This window comes from Pseudophryne corroboree, chromosome 5 (assembly GCF_028390025.1).
Source record: "Pseudophryne corroboree isolate aPseCor3 chromosome 5, aPseCor3.hap2, whole genome shotgun sequence".
NCBI lineage: Eukaryota > Metazoa > Chordata > Amphibia > Anura > Myobatrachidae > Pseudophryne > Pseudophryne corroboree.
In genome coordinates, this window is record NC_086448.1 from 701,413,185 (window position 1) to 701,439,143 (window position 25,959).

Below are 25,959 nucleotides of genomic sequence, written 5' to 3' on the forward strand. Positions count from 1 at the left end.
CGGAACCATACCATACCATACCATACCTATACATAAAAATATACATACAGGAATAAGCTAGTTACTCCGGTAATAACGGTTTGTGTCGACAGGGTCACCCACAAACTACTGTGTCTCCCATATCTTTCTTTTAACAAGCATACCCCTACCGGCCTGTTGACTCAGCATCTACCGTATCAAGTACCAAACAGGTTCCGGCGATGCCGACAATGAACCTGTTAAGTGTTTATGTAAACACAAATGGCTTACAGAGGGTATATTCGACAGGTAACTCACAGAAAAGTCGGCGAAGTCGACTGTGATCCGCATAACTGACAGAGCACTCACCTATCGACCTATGTCGACTAAACTATAGTGGGTATCCGACAGGGAACACACAAGTATAAACACATATGTATAACCCACAGTATACAAGCCCACTAGTGCAAACATAGTGTTATCTTTCTCTAAACAGCACTACCTTGTGTCCCCTCATACTTTTGGCGCGGACCAGCAGAAAAATGGCGCTGTCTCTTGTAAAGAAGGCTAAGCTCCACCCCCCCCCGGCGTGCTCCAGCCCGCAACAACTATACCTTCCAGTATGTCAACGGGGTCTCTATACAGTGTTAAGACACTGTATAGATGCACTGTCACCCCCAAGGTATCTATATACTGCTGCCCAGGGCGCTCCCTACCTAGCACCCTGCACCCTCGTAGTGACCGTCGGCGTGTGGGAGTCATGGCGCGCAGCGTGACTGCTGCAATGTCTGGCGGGGGATCGGAACGGTGCCCAGGGAGAGAGTCTGCCTGTATGCAGCGTCAATAACTTCTAGTAACTTGCTGCCCAGGGCGCTCCCCCCCAGCGGCCTGCGAGTGCCGTTGGTGTGTGGGAGCATGGAGCGCGTGACCGCTGCGAGTTACCTCCGTTACTGAAGTCTTCTGCCGTCCTGAAGTCTTCGGTTCTTCACATACTCACCTGGCTTCTTTCTTCTGGCTTTTGTAAGGGGGGTGACGGCGCGGCTCCGGAACAAGCAGCTAGGCGAACCAAGTGATCGAACCCTCTGGAGCTAATGGTGTCCGGTAGCCTAAGAAGCAGAGCCCTTGAACTCAGAAGAAGTAGGTCTGACTGCTCTCCCCCTCACTCCCACGATGCAGGGAGACTGAAAATAAAAAAACCTAACAAAGTCTTTTAGAGAAACTCTGTAGAGCTCCCCTAGTGTGTGTCCAGTCACCTCTGGGCACAAAGTCTAACTGAGGTCTGGAGGAGGGGCATAGAGGGAGGAGCCAGTGCACACCCAGTCAAAGTCTTATAGTGTGCCCATGTCTCCTGCGGAGCCCGTCTATACCCCATGGTCCTTTTGGAGTCCCCAGCATCCTCTAGGACGTATGAGAAAAATAAATACATTTAAAAAATAAAAAATGGGGAAAATGTAGAGATAACGGTAGTTGAAAAAGATTTGTGAGTGCTCATCGATAATAAACTTGGTAGCAGTACGCAATGTCAAAATGCAGCAACAAAAGCTAATAAGGTGTTAGCATGCATTAAACGGGGAATGGAGACAAGGGATGAGAGAGTAATCCTGCCACTGTATAAATCATTGGTGTTGCCACATCTGGAATATTGTGTACAGTTCTGGGCATCTCACTATAAAAAAAAAAAAAAAAAGATATCTTGGAACTCGAAAGGGTTCAGAGGCGAGCCACTAAACTGGTTAAGGGGTTAGAGGCACTGGATTATGAGGAAAGACTTAAAAGGTTAGATATGTTCACACTGGAAAAGAGGCGACTGAGAGGGGACATCATTAATAATTATAAATACATTAAGGGACAATACAAGGATTTATCAAACGATTTATTTATCAAAAATACACTACATAGGACACGAGGACACCCCCTGAGGTTAGAAGAAAAAAAATTCCATACACAACGGAGAAAAGGGTTCTTCACAGTAAGAGCAGTAAGGATTTGGAATTCTCTGCCAGAGAAGGTAGTAATGGTGAACTCAATCAATAAGTTTAAAAATGGATTAGATGAATTCCTAGCGGAAAAAAATATCCAGGGATACAGCAATTAATATAAAAATTATAATACAGGTTGAACTCGATGGACATTTGTCTTTTTTCAACCTCAACAACTATGTAACCAATCAGCACTGAAGTAACATCTATAATTTGCATACTAGTGTTCACTCTAGGAGTGAAAAGGGGCAGGGTGCCGGACTCCGGGGGCACATGTGCGCGCGCGCGTCCAAAATGGGGGCGCGGCACACAAATTAGGGGGCGTGGCCACGCCCACGTCATTTTAGGGGCGGGGCGGCCCACAGACGCTACTATAGAGAGCGTCTGTGGCCGGCGACGTCACTGTTGGGGGCGTGCCCAGCACCTCCGTCGGTGCTGGGCTTCCCCCAGCCCTCTCCCAATGCGTGAATGGATGCCGCGCGCATGCGCACGGCATCTATACAAGTCGGGAGGGCAGGAAGGCGGGCGGCTGTTCTAGCAGGGCGCCGCAAAAGGGGCAGGGCGGGTTTTGCCTGCTAAAAAACGGGCAGGGCGCGGCGTCCTGCTAAAACAGCCTAGAGTGAACACTACATACTATAAAATTATACAGAGCTGCTGACTGGTTGATGGGCCAACTTCTCCACTGGCTCACTTCTCCGCTCTTATCACTGCTTAGTACATGTCCCCCCGAGTCTGGTAAGCACATTCAACTGCACAGTAACAAATGGGATTTTAAGAACATACTTAGAATGATGCATTATTGAATCTGAAATATCAGCAGAGGAACTGGGCTATAACTGTGAATTATGAGTGAAGAAGATGGAATAGAGGGATAGATGTCTCGTAACCCAAGATAATACTGTGCTTATCCTAAATGACTGGGTTGCAGATTCTTGTTCCCTCTATAAATCTAATCCAACCATTTAGGATAAGCATTATCTTGGGTTACTAGACATATATCCCTATATTCCAGAAGAACACGGTAGCATCATCTCCTTCACTCACAATCTTCATGGCTTCACAATTCCTCTGGACCCCTTTGAGATAGGTTCAACAGTGAAGTCAAGAGGCAGCAACCGTAGAAAGCGAAGCGCCCATCAAGCCCCCAATCTATTTCCTATGACTGAGAATGAACCTTCAGAAAGAATTGATAGTGTGCCACTGCCATGATATACAGTAGGACATAACACACATACATAAAGGAAAAGAAGTATTAGAACTCGAGGACATGCACTGAAACTGGAGGGAGGCTGGTACAGGGGAAATATAAGGAAAAAATTACTTCATGAAAGGGTAGTGAATAAGTGGAAGTGGAATAGTCTTCGATCAGAGGTGGTAGAGGCTAAGACAGTACAGTAATTCAACATGCTTGGGATAGGCAAATGACTATCCTTACAAAGAACTAAGGATCAAGTAGGTTTGAGGTTACCAAAAGGTAAAAAAGGGGCAAACTAGATGGGCCAAGTGGTTCTTATCTGGTGTCAAGTTCTAGGTTTCTATATTTGCAAATAAAGTGCATGCTTGTAAATGAAATGACATTACTCACTATGTAAAACGTTTCATTTTCTAATCCTTTACTTGAAACCGCTTTCTTATACAGCCGGACAAACTCATTAAAGGTGTCACATCTCTCGTAAGAAGAATATTCATTCTCAGGACCGGGGTTGTGACTGTGAAGCTGGTTAAGTATTTGCTCAAACAGCAACCTTGCTGTAAAGCACTCCACACAATTTACAAAGGCATGAGGCAGCTGCAAAATAGAAAATGCACAGACATAATAGGATTTTAATACCTACCGGTAAATCCTTTTCTCTTAGTCCGTAGGGGATGCTGGGGTCACATCAAGAACCATGGGGTATAGACGGGATCCGCAGGAGACATGGGCACTTTAAGACTTTCAAAGGGGTGTGAACTGGCTCCTCCCTCTATGCCCCTCCTCCAGACTCTAGTTATAGGAACTGTACCCAGGGAGATGGACATTTAGAGGAAAAGGATTTAAGTTTTAACTAAGGTGAGATACATACCAGCTCACACCTCAAGCACATCGTACAACGTGGCATTTAACTTAACGCAAGTCAATGGCATGAACAATATCAGCAACAGGCTGACTATAAATGTAACACAACATGTGTGTAACCACAACTAATAACTGCAGATACAGTACGCACTGGGATGGGCGCCCAGCATCCTCTACGGACTTAGAGAAAAGGATTTACTAGTAGGTATTAAAATCCTATTTTCTCATACGTCCTAGAGGATGCTGGGGTCACATCAAGAACCATGGGGTTATACCAAAGCTCTAGAACGGGCGGGAGAGTGCGGACGACTCTGCAGCACCGATTGACCAAACATGAGGTCTTCCTCAGCCAGGGTATCAAACTTGTAAACTTCGCAAAGGTGTTTGAACCCGACCAAGTAGCTGCTCGGAAAAGGTGTAATGCCGAGACCCCCCCGGGCAGCCGCCCAGGACGAGCCCACTTTTCTGGTAGAATGGGCCTTCACCGAAGTCTGTAACGGCAATCCAGCCGTAGAATGGGCATGTTGAATCGTATTACAGATCCAGCGCGCAATAGTCTGCTTGGAAGCAGGAGCCCCAATCTTGTTGGGAGCAAACAGGACAAACAGAGCCTCCGTTTTCCTAATCCGAGCCGTTCTGGCGACATAAAATTTCAAAGCTCTGACTACATCGAGAGACTTCGATTCCACTAAGGCGTCAGTAGCCACTGGCACCACAATAGGTTGGTTCATGTGGAATGATGAAACCACTTTCGGCAGAAATTGCTGACAAGTCCTCAACTCCGCTCTATCCTCATGGAAAATCAAGTAGGGCTCTTGTGAGAAAAAGCCACCAATTCAGACACCCGCCTCGCGGATGCCAAGGCCAACAACATGACCACTTTCCAAGTGACGAATTTCAACTCTACCTTCTGTAGGGGTTCAAACCAATGTGATTGAAGGAACTGCAACACCACGGTAAGATCCCATGGAGCCACTGGGGGCACAAAGGGAGGTTGGATGTGCAACACTTCGTTCACGAAAGTCTGAACTTCTGGAAGGGAGGCCAATTGTTTTTGAAAGAAAACCGATAAGGCTGAAATATGTACTTTAATTGAGCCCAACTTTAGGCCCGCATCCACACCTGCTTGTAGAAAATTGAGAAAACGTCCTAACTGAAACGCTTCCGTAGGAGCCTTCTTGGATTCACACCAAGACACATATTTCCTCCAAATACGGTGGTAATGTTTAGACGTTACCCCTTTTCTAGCCTGAAGAATTGTGTGGGAATGACTTCATAGGGGATACCCTTTCGGGCTAGGATCCGGCGCACAACCGCCAAGCCGTCAAACGTAGCCGCGGTAAGTCTTGACACACGCACGGCCCCTGCTGTAACAGATCCTCTCGTAGAGGGGGAGGCCAGGGATCTCCTATGAGTAATTCCTGAAGATCTGGATACCAAGCCCTCCTTGGCCAGTCTGGAACAACGAGGATCGCCTGTACCTTTGTTCTTCTTATGATCTTTAACACTTTTGGAATGAGAGGAAACGGAGGGAATACATAGGCCGACTGAAACACCCAAGGTGTTACTAATGCGTCCACTGCTATTGCTTGAGGGTCCCTCGACCTGGAACAATATCTCTGCAGTTTCTTGTTGAGACGAGACGCCATCATGTCTATTTGAGGTATTAGGGTTTAGGGGGAAAATAAACAGAAGGAATCTGTAATGTTGACGCACTAGCTAAGGATAGAATTTTTCTTAAAATGTAACCTTGATTATATATTCATTAAAAATAGAACATATGTATAATTGATCCGGACTGCAGTGAAACATAGAGTTAAAAATGACAGAGACTAACATATATGTGAGATGAAGAAAATAAATAGATGTGAATAAAGATTAAAAAGCGTATCCACGTGTGGTGTTTGTCTATGAAATCCCTGCAGGGTTACTGTATAAACATATATAGCCAATAATTGATATTTTAAATTGTAGTGTTTCAAATAACTCCACTGAATCTGATAATATATATGTTTTCTCTCAATAATAATACCTCATGGGAAGGATTCCTATTACAGAGGCTATGAGTGTAGGTGAGTATGAGACTATTGATTAAACAGTAGGTAATCTTCTCGATCACTGTATATTCCCCACATACAAATTCCCAGACCACACTCTGCTGCGACAGAAATCTCTGCGCATCAAATTGTTACAGAGTTGCTCCTGGAATGGGAACACCAATCATGAAACTGAAGCAATGTCGATCCCAATATAGTTGATAGGAAAAATCACTTTGAGGAATATGACCATTCCAGTTTTGGTATTACACAATCAACATTTAACAGCCTGCATATAAGTTAATATTGACCTTATTAGGTGTGGCTGAAAATGCAGGAAACCCTACTTTCATTAGGGGTATAGCATCCCCAATTTTATTAGAAAGCAAGTTGCCTATCAACACAACTTAATCCTTGTTGGTATAATTCAAGTCAGTTTCATTGAGCAATAGATTGACATATATCAAAGCATCACGTTTATTACTCACACCGTTAAAGGAAGGGGTCCTTATTTATTTTACGGTGTGGTTTAACTACCACGTGGGGATGTAATAATACTATTTTCTAGTAATTTTACCTCAATAGTCTAGATTCAGTGGTTGGTGAAGTGAATAAGCTTATTAACTTTGTGGCAATATATATCGTCCCATTAATACGGATGAGAGGGGATGAGGCCAGAAAAGTCAAGATATGGATGTTAAATGCAAAACGATCATACAGGGATGAAGTTGAGATATTATAATATATATATTTAAATGTGCTATCTCCCTGATGGCTTTTCCAGTTGTACAGCTTCAACTGCAGGCTGGCTTATGTATGTTGCCAGTGAGTCTGCTACAATGTATTGGATTGAATATATCAACAAAGTGTGCTGCTACTCCTCAGCTCTCAACTGCTGCCTGTTGTATTTGTTACACTGTATAACATTTGATGTCTCACTGGGGCATTGGGCTGCTTAAATCTCAGCACACTATTATTAGTCTGTAACAACTCAGTGACAAGAGTAGTTTGATTATCACAGCCACTAGAATACCTAGTATTATTCCAGTGTATGATAGCCTATGCAGCACATAGCTGGTACCTGTAATGATATTTTCTGATATAATTATTGTGTCCAGAAGTATATATAGCACACTTTTATTATCCCTGATACTTAAACATGGAATCTGATCTGACTCTTCTGAATATAGATAGTTAACATATGCTGGTTTAAATATCTTCCTATATGAATATACACAGCATAGAAAGGGTCTCAGTTAGCTGGTAAATCACTGTATATCATCTCATATGTTATAAAACATAGTGCAGCTGAGCCTCTCTCCCACATAGGGTATAGTAATACACATTGAGCAATAATATATATGTTTTAGAACATTATTCACACACACACACACACACACACGTGGACACGCTGTGCCCAACACGCGTGTTTCACTGCGCTATGGCAGCTTCGTAAGGGAGCAACACGAGCGCCTCCTGCACCCAGAAATAAATCGGATCTACATCGTCCAATCAGCGGCTCGTTCGTAGTCACATGGATCCATTGTCCTATTCCTATCTTCGTCGGGACTCGAACGTCACATACAGCCGCCGGCCAATGGGGCACAGCCTTAGGTCCCACATGACGCCGCTGACCAATCATAGCGTTAGGTATCAACAGGGAAGTGTCCTGGACAGTACTTTCAGAGAAGGGGATATGTCACCGCCGTGCCCCTGTCTCTGTGTATATTGATAACCTACTTGCTAATCGAGGTCGTCATCCCTCTGGAACTTAATTAGTTGGACTGTCCTAAGTCTCTACCGAGGTGTTTATTAACGCTGTTCATAAGCTGTCATATTACATGTATTTTAATATTGATATTACTGTCTCTCACCCGTTGATCATGTATATACATGCATGTTCCGGGGTCCACTCATTCTTTGCAGATACCAAGTTCTTGTGTCTATTTGAGGAATTACCCAACGACTTGTCACCTCTGCTTGAAGAAGGCCGTTGTAAATGGCCCTTAACTCCAGAACGTTTATGTGTACACAAGTTTCTTGGCTTGACCATCTTCCCTGGAAGTTTTCCCCCTGTGTGACTGCACCCCAGCCTCGGAGACTCGCATCCGTGGTTACCAGGATCCAGTCCTGGATCCCGAACCTGCACCAATCTAGGAGGTGAGAGCTGTTCAGCCACCACAGGAGTGAGATTCTGGTCCTGGAAGACAGGATTATTCTTTGGTGCATGTGCAGGTGGGATCCGGACCACTTGTCCAACAGGTCCCACTGAAACACTCTGGCATGGAATCTGCCAAACTGAATGGCCTTGTAGGCCGCCACCATTTTCCCCAGTAACCGAGTGCATTGATGGATTGACACTCTTGCCGGTTTCAGAATTTGTTTGACCAGGTTCTGAATTTCCAGAGCTTTTTCCACTGGAAGAAAAAACTCTCTGTAATTCTGTGTCCAGAATCATTCCCAAAAGCGACAGCCGCTTCGTCGGCACCAACTGCGAGTTCGGCAAGTTTAGGAGCCAACCATGTTGTTGCAGAACGGTCAGGGAGCGCGTAATGCTCTGCAGTAACTGGACCCTGGATCTCGCCTTTATCAGGAGATTGTCCAAGTACGGGATAATTGGGACTCCCTGCTTGCGCAGGAGAACCATAATTTCCGCCATTACTTAGGTGAAAACCCTCGGAGCCGTGGACAGACCAACGGCAACGTCTGAAATTGGTAATGACAATCCTGAACTGCAAACCTCAGGTAAGCCTAATGCGGAGGACAAATGGGAACGTGCAAGTAGGCATCCTTTAGGTCTACTGACACCATAAAATCCCCTTGCTCCAGAGTGGAGATCACCGCCCGGAGAGATTCCATCTTGAATTTGAATTTTCTTAGCAGAAATTTAGGGATTTTAGATTCAGGATTGGTCTGACCGAGCCGTCCGGCTTCGGGACCACGAACAGGCTCGAATAAAATCCTTCTCCCTGTTGTGATGGGGGAACCTTGATAATGACCTGATTTTGACACAACTTTTGTAATGCGTGGCATACAACCTCCCTGTCCGGAAGAGAAGCTGGTAAGGCGTATATAAAAAATCGTCGAGGGGGAACATCTTGAAACTCTAGTTTGTACCCCTGGGACACTATTTCCAAACCCATGGGTCCAGGGCCGAACGAACCCAGAACTGACTGAAGAGTTTGAGACGCGCCCCCACCGGTGCGGACTCCCGCAGAGGAGCCCCAGCGTCATGCGGTGGATTTGGCAGAAGCCGGGGAGGACTTCTGCTCCTGGGAACCTGCCACTGCTGGTGACTTTTCTCCTTTCCCCCTTCCTCTAGTAGCAAGTAAGGAAGAACCTCGGCCTTTCTTGTATTTATTGGGCCGAAAGGACTGCATCTGATATGTTTTCTTTTGTTGTGAAGGAACATAAGGTAAAAAGGACTACTTACCCGCGGTAGCCGTAGATACCAAATCGGCGAGCCAGTCACCAAACAAGACACCACCTCTATATTGTAGAGATTCCATATTTTTTTTAGAGTCAGCATCAGCATTCCATTGATGAATCCACAACGCTCGCCTAGCTGAGACTGCCATAGCATTGGTCTTTGCACCCAAAAGGCCAATATACCTCGCAGCTTTCTTTAGGTAGGCTGCATCGTCCCTGATATAACCTAGTGTCAATAGAACGCTATCCCTATCCAGGGTATCTATATCAGATGACAAGTTATCTGCCCATTTTTCGATAGCACTACTCACCCACGCACATGCAATGGCTGGCCTGAGCAGCGTACCTGTGGTGACATAAATGGATTTCAATGTAGTTTCCTGCCTACGATCCGCAGTATCCTTAAGGGCTGCAGTGTCAGGGGACGGAAGAGCCACCTTTTTGGACAGCCGTTATAGAGCCTTGTCCACAATGGGTGGTGACTCCCACTTTTCCCTATCCCCAGAGGGAAACGGATACGTCACCGGAAGGAATCCTTTTGGGAATCTGAAACTTTTTGTCAGGATTTTCCCCAAACCTTTTCAAATAGAGTGTTCAGTTCATGAGAGGGAGGAAACGTTACCTCAGGCTTCTTCATCTTATACATACAGACCCTTTTGTCAGGAACAAGAGGGTCCTCCGAGATATGTAATATGTCTTTTATCGCCACAATCATGTACTGAATGCTCTTTGTCAATTCCGGATCTAATCTGCTATCACTATAGTCGACACTGGAGTCAGAGTCCGTGTCGGAATCTGTGTCTGCCAACTGGGCAAATTATCGCTTTTGTGACCCTGAGGGTGTCTGGACTTGTAACAATACATCCTCCACAGATTTCTTCCATGCCTGATTCTGAGACTCAGATTTATCCAATCTCTTATTAATAAAGAGCCACATTAGCATTCAACACATTTACCAAATCAGGAGTCGGCGGGGCCGACAGGGTCACTCCCACAGCAGTTTGTGTCCTAATACAGTCTCCTCCTGGGAAGAGCACTCCGCCTCAGACATGCCGACACACGTGTATTCACCACTCAGACACACTGGGCATATAGGGGACAGACCCACCTAAAGTCTGTCAGAGAGACAGAGGGAGTTTGCCAGCTCACAACCCAGCGCTTCACCAACGGTTCTGAAAACACTAAATAATGCCCCAGACCTGCAGCGCTTTTATAATCAACATATATTGCACCCTGATACTTATGCAGCAGTGAGAGCAAGGACCAGCATCTCTGCAGCCTGTGTAGAGAAAATGGCGCTGGCTGTGTGAGCTGTGAGGGCTAAGCTCCACCCCCGTAATGGCGCGCTTCAGTCCCGCTATTTTTCCAAAACTTTTATACTGGCGGGGGTTAGGACAGTGCCCTGGCACTATGTTCCCTGTTGCCAGTGTCATATAGAGGTTTATATGCTGCCCAGGGCGCCGCCGCCGCCCCCCCCCCCCCCCCCCCCCACACCCTGCACCCTGTAGTGCCGCTGTGTGTGGGAGCATGGCGCGCAGCACGAACGCTGTGCGGTACCTCAGAAGCCGTCACTGAAGTCTTCTTTGCTTCTTCTACTCACCTGTCTTCTGATTTCTGGCTCTGCAAGGGGGTTGACGGCCAGCTCTGGGAACGAGCATCTAGGCGTACCTAGCGATCAGACCCTCAGGAGCTAATGGTGTCCTGTAGCCAAGAAGTAGAGCCTTTAAACTCACTAGAAGTAGGTCTAACTTCTCTCCCCTAAGTCCCACGAAGCAGGGAGACTGTTGCCAGCAGTTCTCCCTGAAAATAAAAAACCTAACATAAGTCTTTTCAGAGAAACTCAGTAGAGCTCCTCAGAGTGCATCCAGTCTCCCTGGGCACAATTCTAAACTGGAGTCTGGAGGAGGGGCATAGAGGGAGGAGCCAGTTCACACCCCTTTGAAAGTCTTAAAGTGCCCATGACTCCTGCATATCCCGTCTATACCCCATGGTTCTTGATGTGACCCCAGCATCCTCTAGGACGTATGAGAAATATATTTTTAGTTTTTTTTAGTTTTTTTTTTTGTTTAACAAAAGGTCTGAGCAACTTCCAATAAAAAGTGATTGCATTATCACTATGCAGTGTTCGTCCTTTAACTTAACTCAGAGGAACCTCTGCGTTTCAAGAAGACCATGGGGGAGATGTATCAAACCTTCTAAGGAGGACAGGGGAGAGAAGTTGCCCACAGTAAACAATTAGCTTTTATCATTTTATAGAATGTACTTCATAAATGACAGCAAGATATTGTTTACTTGGTGCAACACCTCCACCTGTTTTCTTCAGAAGGTCTCTACAGCGCCCTGTGATGGGGTGCACTGGAGGAGTGCGAGCAGAAATCCGACAAAAGTGCAGGCGCGATGCTGATTTCTGCCCTTAGCGTGGCGCCGGGCACTTAAGTCGGAAAATGCCGGTTCTCCCAACAAAACACCTTGTTTAGCATTCTCCAACGTACCGCTGCTCTGTATTGAATAGCCCTGGGAGCTAATTCCCAGCGCTATTCAACTGTCTTCGAATTGACTCGTGCCCAGTGATACTAATGTTAGCTCTCACCTGCACAGAGAAAGCACCATCTGCAAGACCCAGAACCCTTTATATTTGGTGGGGATAAACTAGACTTCTTAGATAAGAGCAGAGAGTAACACCACAGGCAGGAAGAGGAACCGCATGGGTTGAGACAAGTGCAGGGTGCTAGAATGAACACTGACTTACTAAGGGGGGGGTATTCAATTAGCTCTGACAATTTCTGAGCTATCGAAATTCACCCCCCTGCATATTCAATTGCGGCCCGTTTTTGCACATTTTTAAGGCATTTTCGCCAATGCCTTTTCACTTTTTTTTTTAGTGAAAGACATTGGCGAAAAATACCTCAAAATCAGCTAAAACAGACCACGTTTTCACCGGCACAGGTGCGAAAACACGTGGATTCGCTGATCCACATTTTTCACTTCTGCTGAATTTTTTGTATAGGTGAAAAAAATGACCCTGCTATTGAATAGGCGAATAAAAAATTGTGAAAAAGTGTAGTTTTTTTTTAGCCTAGGCGAAAAAATGGCCCTAATTGAATACCCCCCTATACTGTAGGTGGACAACTTGGGAGCTCTACAATAGTTCAGAGAAAAGTACATTTCAGAAGAATTAGCATGATTTCTAAGCACTTTGGGAGCAGTAGTGGTGTGGCGCTCCTATCTAACTGGTTCAGGACAACTCAGTTCCATAAATCCAAATTATTGATGTTCACCTTTTAAATTATATAAACTATTGAAATCTGGAATGTTTCTTACCATAATCTGTTACAAACATTATAATAACTACTTTAGTTTCTTAGTAAGCAAAAATAATACCTATCCCCAAATGTAAATCTATAATTTAATTAACTCAATGTATGATGCAGTTAAAAGGTACAGCAATTAAAACGGTATCTATTTTAGGTGTTAAAGGTATTTTTTATTATCATCATCATCATCATCATCAGTTTCTTATACAGCGCAGCAAATTCCATTGCGCTTTACAATTGGAAATAATGATATAACAAAACTGGGTAATAACAAACAGTCAGAGGTACGAAGGCCCTGCTGGCAAGCTATTTCCCTCTCGGGTTATAGGGCCTCCACATGCAATGGAAAGTGCTTAGGACAAGACCTCAGGATAAAAATCAGAATGTGCTTTTAGCCAATACCTCAAGTGTGCTCATCAACGTCCGCAGAACATACGTCTTTCCAGTTCCAGTGTGACCATAAATAAAAATGGATGGAAAACTTAGATGAGGACGCTGAAAGGAAAACACAGTACAATTAATCAATTTCATTTTTATACACTTACATCAATTTATCCAGGGAAACTAAAGGTTGCTCAGTGAGCCCCTTTGAAGCTGAACTTCAACCTAAAGTGGTGAAAACATTTGTTCACCTCTTTGAAACGGCTGCAGAACAGGAGTGTGAGCAAGAGGACCAATAAGAAGCCACAAATAACACGATTGTGACTAAAAACTGGCTCTCCTGCCACCGCCCCTCCAAAAGTCACACAGTCATAATTTTCAATTGGCTGCACACCTTTAGGCCCACTCCGTCCCTAAGTGGTAGTGCATATTTAATACTCCAAATTAATAAATAAAAATAATACCTCTCCAAATACTGAAAGCAATGTTGATAACTGTGAATCTCGACAGAGGACAAGCTTTTCCAATCTCTGAAGTTTTTCCTCTGCATATGGGAAATGCTCTAATGTAGTCATGTTTCATATTCATTTATCAACTGCAAATTAGCACAACTCAGATTTAATAATTACAATAATAATGATTTCATTATATAGCATCTGATATTTTACAATTGGGAACAAGCACACTAAGCAAGACTGGGTATTAACAAACAGATAAAGCTGTAAGAAGGTGCTATTTGCAATATTACAGCATAGGAGAACGGTGCATGAGGTGCCACAGACTGCACATTGGTTCAGCTAGACTGCACTGGGAAAAAGTAGGGCTATATGATCCAATCAGAGTAATGCCGGTTTCAGGGCCAATGGGTGTTTAAGGAATGAGAATAAATAGGTTTTGAATAAATGATGTAGGCGGTGTTAATCGGGAAGATTTACCTTAGGTCGTTAAGATGGTGGTTCTGGAATTTGATAGGTTTGGATCAAGCGGTGGATTTTCAGGAAACATTTGGTGGCAAGGTGAAACATGAGTAATTTGTGAGGATGAGATACACAGGTCTGGGGCACAGCAGATAGACAGAGTTCTTATATATTTGAGACAAGCAAAGACGTGTATGTTGTTGCAGCTTTGGCAATGCCACAATGGCCTTTTATGTTAATAAATATACAGGTTGAGTATCCCATATCCAAATATTCCGAAATACGGAATATTCCGAAATACGGACTTTTTTGAGTGAGAGTGAGATAGTGAAACCTTTGTTTTTTGATGGCTCAATGTACACAAACTTTGTTTAATACACAAAGTTATTAAAAATATTGTATTAAATGACCTTCAGGCTGTGTTTATAAGGTGTATATGAAACATAAATGAATTGTGTGAATGTACACACACTTTGTTTAACGCACAAAGTTATAAAAAAATATTGGCTAAAATTACCTTCAGGCTGTGTGTATAAGGTGTATATGTAACATAAATGCATTCTGTGCTTAGACTTAAGTCCCATCACCATGATATCTCATTATGGTATGCAATTATTCCAAAATACGGAAAAATCCCATATCCAAAATACCTCTGGTCCCAAGCATTTTGGATAAGGGATACTCAACCTGTATATATAAATATTATATAATAATAAGATTTTAAACCTACCGGTAAATCTATTTCTCCTAGTCCGTAGAGGATGCTGGGAACTCCGTAAGGACCATGGGGTATAGACGGACTCCGCAGGAGATAGGGCACCTAAAAAGAACTTTGACTATGGGTGTGCACTGGCTCCTCCCTCTATGCCCCTCCTCCAGACCTCAGTTAGAGAACTGTGCCCAGAGGAGATGGACAATACAAGGCAGGATTTAGCAATCCAAGGGCAAGATTCATACCAGCCCACACCAATCATACCATGTAACCTGGAACATACATAACCAGTTAACAGTATGAACAAACGACAGTAACGGTCCAAGACCTATTCCAACTGTAACATAACCCTTATGTAAGCAACAACTATATACAAGTCTTGCAGAGTTTCCGCACTGGGACGGGCGCCCAGCATCCTCTACGGACTAGGAGAAATAGATTTACCGGTAGGTTTACTTTAAAATCTTATTTTCTCTTACGTCCTAGAGGATGCTGGGGACTCCGTAAGGACCATGGGGTTTATACCAAAGCATCCAATCGGGCGGGAGAGTGCGTATGACTCTGCAGCACCGACTGAGCAAACGCTAGGTCCTCATCAGCCAGGGAATCAAACTTGTAGAATTTAGCAAAAGTGTTTGACCCCGACCAAGTCGCCGCTCGGCAAAGCTGTAATGCCGAGGCGCCTCGGGCAGCCGCCCAAGAAAAGCCCACCTTCCTAGTGGAATGGGCTTTAACCAAATTTGGTACCGGCAATCCAGCCGTAGAATGAGCCTGCTGAATCGTATTACAGATCCAGCGAGCAATAGTCTGCTTCGAAGCAGGTGCGCCAATCTTATTAGCAGCATACAGGACAAACAGAGCCTCTGTTTCCCTAATTTTAGCCGTCCTGGCTACATAAATCTTTAAGGCCCTGATTATATCCAGGGATCTGGAATCCTCCAGGTCACTTGTAGCCACAGGCACCACAATAGGTTGATTCATATGGAACGAAGAAACAACTTTAGGCAAAAATTGCGTACGTGTCCTCAATTCAGCTCGATCCACATGAAAAATCAAGTAGGGGCTCTTGTGTGACAAAGCCGCCAATTCAGACACTCGCCTTGCTGATGCCAAGGCCAACAGCATGACCACCTTCCAGGTAAGAAATTTCAACTCAACCTTGTTAAGCGGTTCAAACCAGTGTGATTTTAGGAACTGCAACACCACGTTCAGGTCCCATGGTGCCACTGGAGGCACAAAAGGGGGCTGGATATGCAGCACTCCCTTTACAAACGTCTGGACTTCTGGAAGAGAAGCCAATTCCTTCTGAAAGAAAATCGAGAGGGCCGAAATCTACACCTTAACAGAGCCTAATTTCAGGCCTATATCCACTCCTGTCTGTAGGAAGTGGAGAAAACGACCCAGATGAAAATCTTCCGTAGGTGCATTCTTGGTCTCACACCAAGACACATACTTTCGCCAGATACGGTGATAATGCTTAACCGTCACCTCCTTCCTAGCCTTTATTAAAGTAAGGATGACCTCTTCCGGAATCCCCTTTTTCGCTAGGATTCGGCGTTCAACCGCCTTGCCGTCAAACGTAACCGCGGTAAGTCTTGAAATACACAGGGCCCCTGTTGCAACAGGTCTTCCCGCAGAGGAAGAGGCCAGGGATCTCCTGTGAGCATCTCTTGTAGATCTGAGTACCAGGCCCTTCGAGGCCAGTCTGGGACAACGAGTATTGTCTGTACGTTTCTTTGCCTTATGATCCTCAACACTTTTGTGATGAGAGGAAGAGGAGGAAACCCGTAGACCGATTTGAACAGCCACGGTGTTATCAGAGCATCTACTGCCACTGCCTGAGGGTCCCGAGACCTGGCACAGTACCTCCGAAGCTTTTTGTTGAGGCGTGACGCCATCATGTCTATTTGAGGAGTTCCCCAAAGACGTGTTATGTCTGCAAAGAGTTCTTGATGAAGACCCCACTCTCCTGGATGGAGATAGTGTCTGCTGATGAAGTCTGCTTCCCAGTTGTCCACTCCCGGAATGAAGACAGCCGACAGAGCGCTTACATGATTTTCCGCCCAGCGAAGAATCCTTGTGGCCTCCGCCATCGCGACTCTACTTCTTGTCCCGCCTTGGCGGTTCACATGAGCCACTGCTGTGACATTGTCTGATTGAATCAGAACCGGTAGGTTTCGAAGAAGACTCTCCGCTTGTCGAAGGCCGTTGTAAATGGCCCTGAGTTCCAACACATTGATGTGTAGACAGGACTCCTGGTCTGACCAAAGACCCTGAAAAATATTTCCTTGTGTGACCGCTCCCCATCCTCGGAGGCTCACGTCCGTGGTAACCAGGATCCAATCCTGAATTCCGAACCTGCGATCCTCCAGCAGGTGAGCACTTTGCAACCACCACAGGAGAGACACTCTGGCCCCTGGGGACAGAGTTATTTTCCGATGTAAGTGCAGATGGGACCCGGACCACTTGTCCAGAAGGTCCCATTGAAAAGTCCTTGCATGGAACCTTCCGAAGGGAATGGCCTCGTAGGCCGCCACCATTTTCCCCAGAACTCGAGTGCATTGGTGAACTGACACCCTTTTTGGTTTTAGCAGGTCTCTGACCATATTCTGGATGTCCTGGGCTCTCTCTATTGGGAGGAAGACCTTCATTTGTTCCGTATCCAGTATCATACCTAGGAACGGTAGTCGAGTTGTCGGAATCAACTGTGACTTCAGTAGATTTAGAACCCAACCGTGCTGCTGGAGCACTCTCAGAGAGAGCGCCACACTGCTCAGCATTTTCTCCCTTGATCTCGCTTTTATCAGGAGATCGTCCAAGTATGGGATAATTGTGACTCCATGCTTGCGCAGGACCACCATCATTTCCGCCATTATCTTGGTGAAAATCCTTGGGGCCGTGGAAAGTCCAAACAGCAACGTCTGAAATTGGTAATGACAATCCTGTACAGCGAATCTCAGGTATTCCTGATGGGGGGCATATATGGGGACATGAAGGTACGCATCCTTTATGTCCAGAGACACCATAAACTCCCCCTCCTCCATGTTGGCTATTATCGCTCTGAGTGATTCCATTTTGAATTTGAATCTTTTTATGTACAGGTTTAGGGATTTCAGATTCAAAATAGGTCTGACCAAACCGTCCGGTTTCGGGACCACAAATAGGGTTGAGTAGTAACCTCTTCCCTGCTGGTGCAGGGGAACCTTGATTATCACTTGCTGTATACACAGCGTTTGAATTGCAGCTAACACTACATCCCTTTCCGATGTGGAAGCTGGTAGGGCCGATTTGAAAAATCGGCGCGGGGGCACCTCCTCAAATTCCAATTTGTAACCCTGGGAAACTATTTCCAACACCCAGGGATTCAGGTCTGAACTGACCCAGGCCTGACTGAAAGTCGAAGACGTGCCCCCACCGGTGCGGACTCCCTCAGGGGAGCCCCAGCGTCATGCTGTGGGTTTTGGAGCAGCCGGGGAGGACTTTTGTTCCTGGGCACCTGCCGAAGCAGGTGCTCTTTTGCCTCTGCCCTTACCTCTGGCGAGGAAAGAGGATCCCCGACCTCTTCTGGACTTGTGCGACCGAAAGGACTGCATCTGATAGGGTGTTACTTTCTTTTGCTGTTGGGGAATATATGGTAAAAAATTTGATTTACCTGCTGTAGCTGTGGAAACCAGATCCGTCAGCCCATCCCCAAACAATACATCACCCTTATAGGGTAGTACTTCCATATGTTTTTTGGAATCCGCATCACCCGTCCATTGGCGAGTCCATAAGGATCTTCTCGCTGAGATAGACAATGCATTGGCCCTAGAAGCTAGCAATCCAATGTCCCTTTGAGCATCCCTCATAAATAAGACTGCGTCTTTTATATGGGCTAGAGTTAAGAATATAGTATCCTTATCCATATTATCAAATTGATTTGTCAGCTCATCTGTCCAAGCTGCAATTGCGCTACACACCCATGCCGACGCAATTGTCGGTCTTAGCACAGCACCCGTATGAGAATAAATACACTTTAAGGTAGTTTCTTGCCTGCGATCTGCAGGGTCCTTAAGGGCCGCTGTGTCAGGAGACGGTAGCGCCACTTTCTTGGACAAGCGCGTCAGGGCCTTGTCCACAGTGGGGGGTGATTCCCAAATCTCCCTGTCCTGCTTTGGGAAGGGGTATGCCATATAAATTCTTTTGGGGATCTGCGGTCTCTTATCCGGAGTCTCCCAAGCTTTTCCAAAGAAATCATTCAATTAATGAGATGTGGGAAAGTTAATAATCTGTTTCTTTTCCTTAAACATGTGTACCCTTGTGTCGGGGACCGAGGGTTCATCCTCAATATGCAACACATCCCTTATTGCCATAATCATACACTGAATGGTTTTAGTCACCCTAGGGTGCAATTTTACTTCGTCGTAGTCGACACTGGAATCAGAATCCGTGTCGGTAGTAGTGTCTTGTGTTAAGGGACGCTTTTGAGACCCCGATGGGCCCTGTGAGTCGGTCCAATCCGAGGATTGACCCCCTGATGTCCCCCCTAATTCAGCCTCATCAAGCCTTTTATGTAAAGATGCCACACTTGCATTCAACATATGCCACATGTCCATCCAATCCGGAGTCGGCACAACCGACGGGGACACACCACTCATTTGCTCCACCTCCTCCTTGGAGAAGCCTTCCGCCTCAGACATGTCGACACACACGTACCGACACCCCACACACACAGGGATTAACCTATAAAGGGACAAAACCCCAACCAGGCCCTAAGGAGAGACAGAGAGAGAGTATGCCAGCACACACCAGCGCTTAAAAACACTAGAAAAAATATGACCAGATAGCGCTTTTCTATATATAATATGCCAATTCCCACTCACTGCGTCGCTAATGTGCCCCCCTCCTCTTTTTTCCAGCCTGTGAAGTTCAGCAGGGGAGAGACCAGGGAGCCAGCGTTTTCCTCATGCAGCTTCTGTGGAGAAAATGGCGCTGGTTAGTGCGGAGGATCAAGCCCCGCCCACCCGACGGCGGGCTTCGGTCCCAGTGATTTTTCAATAAAAATGGCGGGGATCATAGATTTACTGCCTCCGCAGCCTAATCAATCTGCATTTGCCCAAATGTGAGGTTTATTGCTGCCCAGGGCGCCCCCCCCTGCACCCTTCAGTGCTGCTGTGTGTGTGTGACTGGGAGCAATGGCGCGCAGCTTACCGCTGCACGCCTTACCTCATGAAGATCTGATGTCTTCTGCCGCCTGAGATGTCTTCTGCCTTCTCATCCGGCTTCTATCTTCGGCATCTGTGAGGAGGACGGCGGCGCGGTTCTGGGACGAACCCCAGGTGAGACCTGTGTTCCGACTCCCTCTGGAGCTAATGGTGTCCAGTAGCCTTAGAAGCAGTGCCCAACTTTACAAGCCAGCTCTGCTTCTCTCTCCTCGGTCCCACGATGCAGGGAGCCTGTTGCCAACAGGACTCACTGAAAATAAAAAACCTAACAAAATTCTTCTTCAACAGAAAACTCTGGAGAGCTCTCTGCAGTGCACCCATTCTCCTCTGGGCACAAGATCTAACTGAGGTCTGGAGGAGGGGCATAGAGGGAGGAGCCAGTGCACACCCATAGTCAAAGTTCTTTTTAGGTGCCCTATCTCCTGCGGAGCCCGTCTATACCCCATGGTCCTTACGGAGTCCCCAGCATCCTCTAGGACGTAAGAGAAAAATATTATATATTGCATCACTTACAGGCAAACAACATAGGGAAGAATCATGGAACATAACAAATGAATTGTTTGATGAGGACATTTGGTTTAGCTCAGTGGTTTCTCAATTCCAGTCCTCAAGTACCACCAACAGGTCATGTTTTGAGGATTTCTTTTATCATGCACAGGTCAGTTAATCTATTCTGTTGAATCAGTAATTATCCCACCTGCTTCCACAGACCGAAATCCTGAAAGCATGAAATTATGTGAATACTTAAGGGTTGAGAACCACTGGTCCAGCCGATTTGGTCAAGACGGACCTCTCCCACAAGTTAAACTCTAATTAGGACAAAAACCAGGAACAAGAAAATTGCAGTATTCAACGACTTGTGAGAGGTGTGAATACTGGGGAGGGTTCTTAGTTACGTATATGTCACAGGATTTAGAGACAGCTTGGATGTGTACAGTAAAGGACAGTTCTAAGCCAATAACACCTAGGAAACGAGCTTGAGGGGAAAAGTTTATTGTTGTGTTGTCAACAAAAACAGATGTGCAGGAGCTTAGGAGCTTCTGTTGATTGGAGGATTTAAAATCAGTTTTGGACATCCAGGATGAAACAGAAGAAGGAAGGGCAATCAGAGAGGTGGTTTAGATAAAGATCAGGGGACTAGGACCGGGTCTTGTGGGGCTCCAAATAACAGAGGAGACAGGAGAGGTGGAACCAGAGAAAAAAAAACACTAATGGATAAGCACTAGGGAACAATGAAGGAAGGCATCAGGTGTATGAAAAGTAATCAATGGTATCAAATGCAGCAGACAAGTAGACCTAGAAACCAAATGTCTTTAGATTTAGAAGTAATCAAAACGAAGACAAGTATTATGCAGCGCAGTCTCTGGAGTGTTGGGAGGGAAACCCTGGCTGAAGAGATTTCCATAAGCTGTGTGAGGAGAGTACAGGCTAAACTCTGAAGAAGCTTGAATGGGCAGGAGAGTTCGGACCAGTGCACGTCAAGAATATAACAGCAGGGTACCAGTGATATCATTGATTAATCCCAAAGGATAATAACCCCAATAATAGCTTTGGAATGATGATGTAATTAACAAATCAACAAAAACAGCTTGATACAGCATGAAGGGAAAAATGTACACTAAGCCTTGGATGGAAATAAAGTCAACGGAGATAAAGTACCAGCCAATCCGCTCCTAACTGACATTTTACAGGATGGGTTTAAAAAAAAAAAAAAAAAAATAAAGACCTTTAGATGCATACACATGGTGAGATTTTGGCTATGCTATATGGACTATGCGATGTTGACTAAATAAATGTGTGCTTGAGATATTGGCTATGTGCGATTTTGACTATACTTCAGTAGTAGATAGACAAAATTGACTTGCCTGTACAGTCTAGTTAACCTTGCGATACCAACCCCGCATTGGCTAACACCTTGCGATTTGCACTAACTTTCCTTGTGATTTTGACTATATGGTCAAAATCGCAAGGATAAATCTGACCGTATGTATGAACCTTTAGGAGCTGGTTGGCTGGTACTTTAACTCCGTCGACTTTATTTCCATCCAATGCTTAGTAAATAGACCCCTTGATGAGCTCCATATGCAGGATGACTGCTGTATGTAGCATTACTAGGGTTACATAGGAAGTGTGACTGTTACAAACACGGGGCGATTCAGACCTGATCGCTGGGCTGCTAATTTTGCTGTCCTGCGTTCAGATAGTCACCGCCCCCAGGGGGAGTGTAAATGTGCCATGCAAGTGTGCGATCCCATGTGTAGCCCAGAACTTACTCCTCCAGTGCGATCAGAAGAGGCTGATCGGGGCCGGAGCTGACGTCAGACACCCTCCCTGAAAACACTTGTGAACGCCTGAGTTTTTCTGTACACTACCAGTAACGGTCAGTTACAACCTACAAATGGCCTCTTCCCGTTAACCACTTTGCGAATGCCCGTGTGATCGGAATTTTCACACCATCCTGTCGCTGGGCGGCGATGCCCGCTGTTGTTGTCTGACACGCATGCGCATTGCGGTGCATACATGCAGTTATGACCTGATCGTCCGCTGTGCGCAAGCACACACACCACCAATCAGGTCTGAATCACCCCCACAATGCAGCGCACAGCAAATAGGCAAAACTAAAGTTCCTAAAAACACCACAACACCCAGCAGGCTAATCCTGCGCAGAAACTGCAGGGTTATACAGTTATGTGCTGATTTATATCATATCCATTATTACATTATGCCATTTGGCAGCAGAAGCCATTTACTTTGTGTTTTATATACAGAATACAATGTGACAATAGGAAGAGCATGTTATTACCATATACACAAACTGCGCACCAGGCTACAATATACTATTACCGGAGGACTATGGTAATTACCGGAGGACTATGGTAAAACCCTGCGTTTAGGTGCGTACAGCAAAATCACACCGAATGCACAACACACTACACATAACACTAATAATTACAGCACACTGCAGCTGTGTGACCCGCATCAGAGCATGCTGGCTGCAGTCCTCGCACGGGGCAGCTGTAATGTTGCCCATACACTTGTGCGATGCACCGCGATGCAACATCGCGGGGCATCGCAACAGCACTTCACGCACCTGAACCCCTAAGTGATTACCATGCGATCGATCGCATGGTAATCACGAGGGGCACGTCACCGCCGAGTGGGAGCGGCAAAACCACATGCGATCGCACTGCGATGCAATAAATATCAAGTGCAGCATAAACTATCTTGAGACGCGAGATTCGACCGGCGTGCCCGCGCATCGCAAGGTACCTAAAATGTGCATACAATCCTTAGATTTCTATCACAGATGCGATCGAAATGTGCAATCAGGGGGTACTCACATCACCCACTGGCCGGAGAGTCACAGGGGGCAGCAGCCCTCAACCGCACCATACACGCCGGCAGCAGCATGTGGGCAGCTCCGGAGTCACGCCGCTGGGTCCTCCCGCCCGCCGTCACACACACTGTCACTTCCTTCCTGTATCACTCTCCATGCACACAGAGCTCTGCCCGACTACATCCCCGCACACAGGGACCGCCTCCCGCCCTCACTCTGTCGTGCCCAGCTCATGTGATTGCTGCTAGTATACACACAATGACAGCGCGGGACACGGGGACGGGCGGCAGCAGCAGCATGCATGGTACTGCGCCTGTGCCCCTCCTATGCAGAAGTAATGGGGGCAGAATGGTGAGAGCAGCAGGGGCATGCAGAGTGTCAGTGCTCAGGAGGAATCATGTGAGGGGGAAGCTGCTGGGCACAGCACGGGTCGCCATGCTAGGGAAGGCTGGTGGCAAGCAGGTGATGATGTATATGAGGCTGTGTATGGGGGAAGCTGGTGGTGTGTGACAGGATAATGTAAACTTTTCCTCACATACTCTGTCTGCTCACCATGCTCCTAAGGTTGGTAGCATCTACCATGCTCCTAAGCCCCCTGCCATCCAGCTGCTCAGTTACATGCCACCAGCTTTTCCTTCACACACTTCTCTGCCCACCAGCTTTTCCCACACAGACCCCGTACTACAGTCTTCTATCCCATGCCCTTACTGCCCACCATCCTCTGCATGCCCCCCCTGCTCACCAGCTTTTCTCTTGTATCTCCCTGGCAACAATTTCTGTCTCTGCTGTCACCCTGCCCACCAGCTTTAATATGACATCTTATGCATGCTGCCCACCATCTTTTTTTATTTCTCCTACCCATTAGCTTATTACTCATATACTCCCACTGCCTACAGGCATTATACTGACATGATGCCACTCCTGCTGACCACCAACCTTTTATCCCCTTCCCATCATCCTTTTTTTCTCATACGTCCTAGAGGATGCTGGGGATGCTTCAAGAACCATGGGGTATAGACGGGGATACGCAGGAGACATGGGCACTTTAAGACTTTAAAAATAAGATTTTACTCACCGGTAAATCTATTTCTCGTAGTCCGTAGTGGATGCTGGGGACTCCGTAAGGACCATGGGGAATAGACGGGCTCCGCAGGAGACTGGGCACTCTAAAGAAAGATTTAGGACTATCTGGTGTGCACTGGCTCCTCCCCCTATGACCCTCCTCCAAGCCTCAGTTAGGAACTGTGCCCGGAAGAGCTGACACTATAAGGAAGGATTTTGAATCCCGGGTAAGACTCATACCAGCCACACCAATCACACCATATAATACGTGATAGGAACCCCGGTTAACAGTATGATAACAATTGGAGCCTCTGAAGAGATGGCTCACAACAAAACCCGATTTTTGTAACAAGAACTATGTACAAGTATTGCAGACAATCCGCACTTGGGATGGGCGCCCAGCATCCACTACGGACTACGAGAAATAGATTTACCGGTGAGTAAAATCTTATTTTCTCTGACGTCCTAGTGGATGCTGGGGACTCTGTAAGGACCATGGGGATTATACCAAAGCTCCCAAACGGGCGGGAGAGTGCGGATGACTCTGCAGCACCGAATGAGAGAACTCTAGGTCCTCCTCAGCCAGGGTATCAAATTTGTAGAATTTAGCAAACGTGTTTGCCCCTGACCAAGTAGCTGCTCGGCAAAGTAGTAAAGCCGAGACCCCTCGGGCAGCCGCCCAAGATGAGCCCACCTTCCTTGTGGAATGGGCTTTTATTGATTTAGGCTGCGGTAATCCTACCGCAGAATGCGCCAGCTGAATAGTGCTACAAATCCAGCGCGCAATAGACTGCTTAGAAGCAGGAGCACCCAGCTTGTTGGGTGCTTACAGGATAAACAGCGAGTCAGTTTTTCTGACTCCAGCCGTCCTTGAAACATAAATTTTCAGGGCCCTGACTACGTCCAGCAACTTGGAATCCTCCAAGTCCCTAGTAACCGCAGGCACCACAATAGGTTGGTTCAAGTGAAAAGCTGAGACCACCTTCGGGAGAAACTGAGGACGAGTCCTCAATTCTGCCCTATCCATCTGGAAAATCAGATAAGGGCTTTTACAAGACAAAGCCGCCAATTCTGAAACCCGCCTGGCCGAAGCCAGGGCCAACAGTATGACCACTTTCCACGTGAGATATTTTAATTCCACAGTCTTAAGTGGTTCAAACCAATGTGATTTCAGGAATGCCAAAACCACATTGAGATCCCAAGGTGCCACTGGGGGCACAAAAGGAGGCTGAATATGCAGAACTCCTTTGACAAAAGTCTGAACTTCAGGCAGTGAAGCCAGTTCTTTCTGGAAGAAAATCGACAGAGCCGAAATCTGGACCTTGATGGACCCCAATTTGAGGCCCAACGTCACCCCTGCTTGCAGGAAGTGTAGGAATCGACCCAGTTGAAATTCCTCATTCGGGGCCTTCATGGCCTCACACCAAGCAACATATTTCCGCCAAATGCGGTAATAATGTCTTGCGGTGACATCCTTCCTGGCTTTGATCAGGGTAGGGATGACTTCCTCCGGAATACCCTTTTCCTTTAGGATCCGGTGTTCAACCGCCATGCCGTCAAACGCAGCCGCGGTA

General features: G+C 46.2%; 1 protein-coding gene across 2 annotated transcripts in view; it reads right to left on the minus strand.

The window, feature by feature from the left end:
* ORC5 (origin recognition complex subunit 5) overlaps positions 1 to 23,550 on the minus strand; it is a 71,820-nt gene extending 48,270 nt beyond the window's left edge. The window contains exons 1-4 of one of the 2 annotated variants that reach the window (XM_063923892.1): positions 23,328 to 23,550; positions 13,618 to 13,748; positions 13,175 to 13,267; positions 3,523 to 3,726 (exon numbers count right to left, since the gene is read on the minus strand). In XM_063923892.1, the coding sequence (XP_063779962.1) occupies positions 3,523 to 3,726; positions 13,175 to 13,267; positions 13,618 to 13,728 (408 nt within the window). In that variant the 5' untranslated portion in view covers positions 13,729 to 13,748; positions 23,328 to 23,550. The remainder of the gene's footprint in view (positions 1 to 3,522; positions 3,727 to 13,174; positions 13,268 to 13,617; positions 13,749 to 23,327) is intronic. The other variant, XM_063923893.1, reaches the window with a different exon arrangement.
* Positions 23,551 to 25,959: the final 2,409 nt, after the last annotated feature.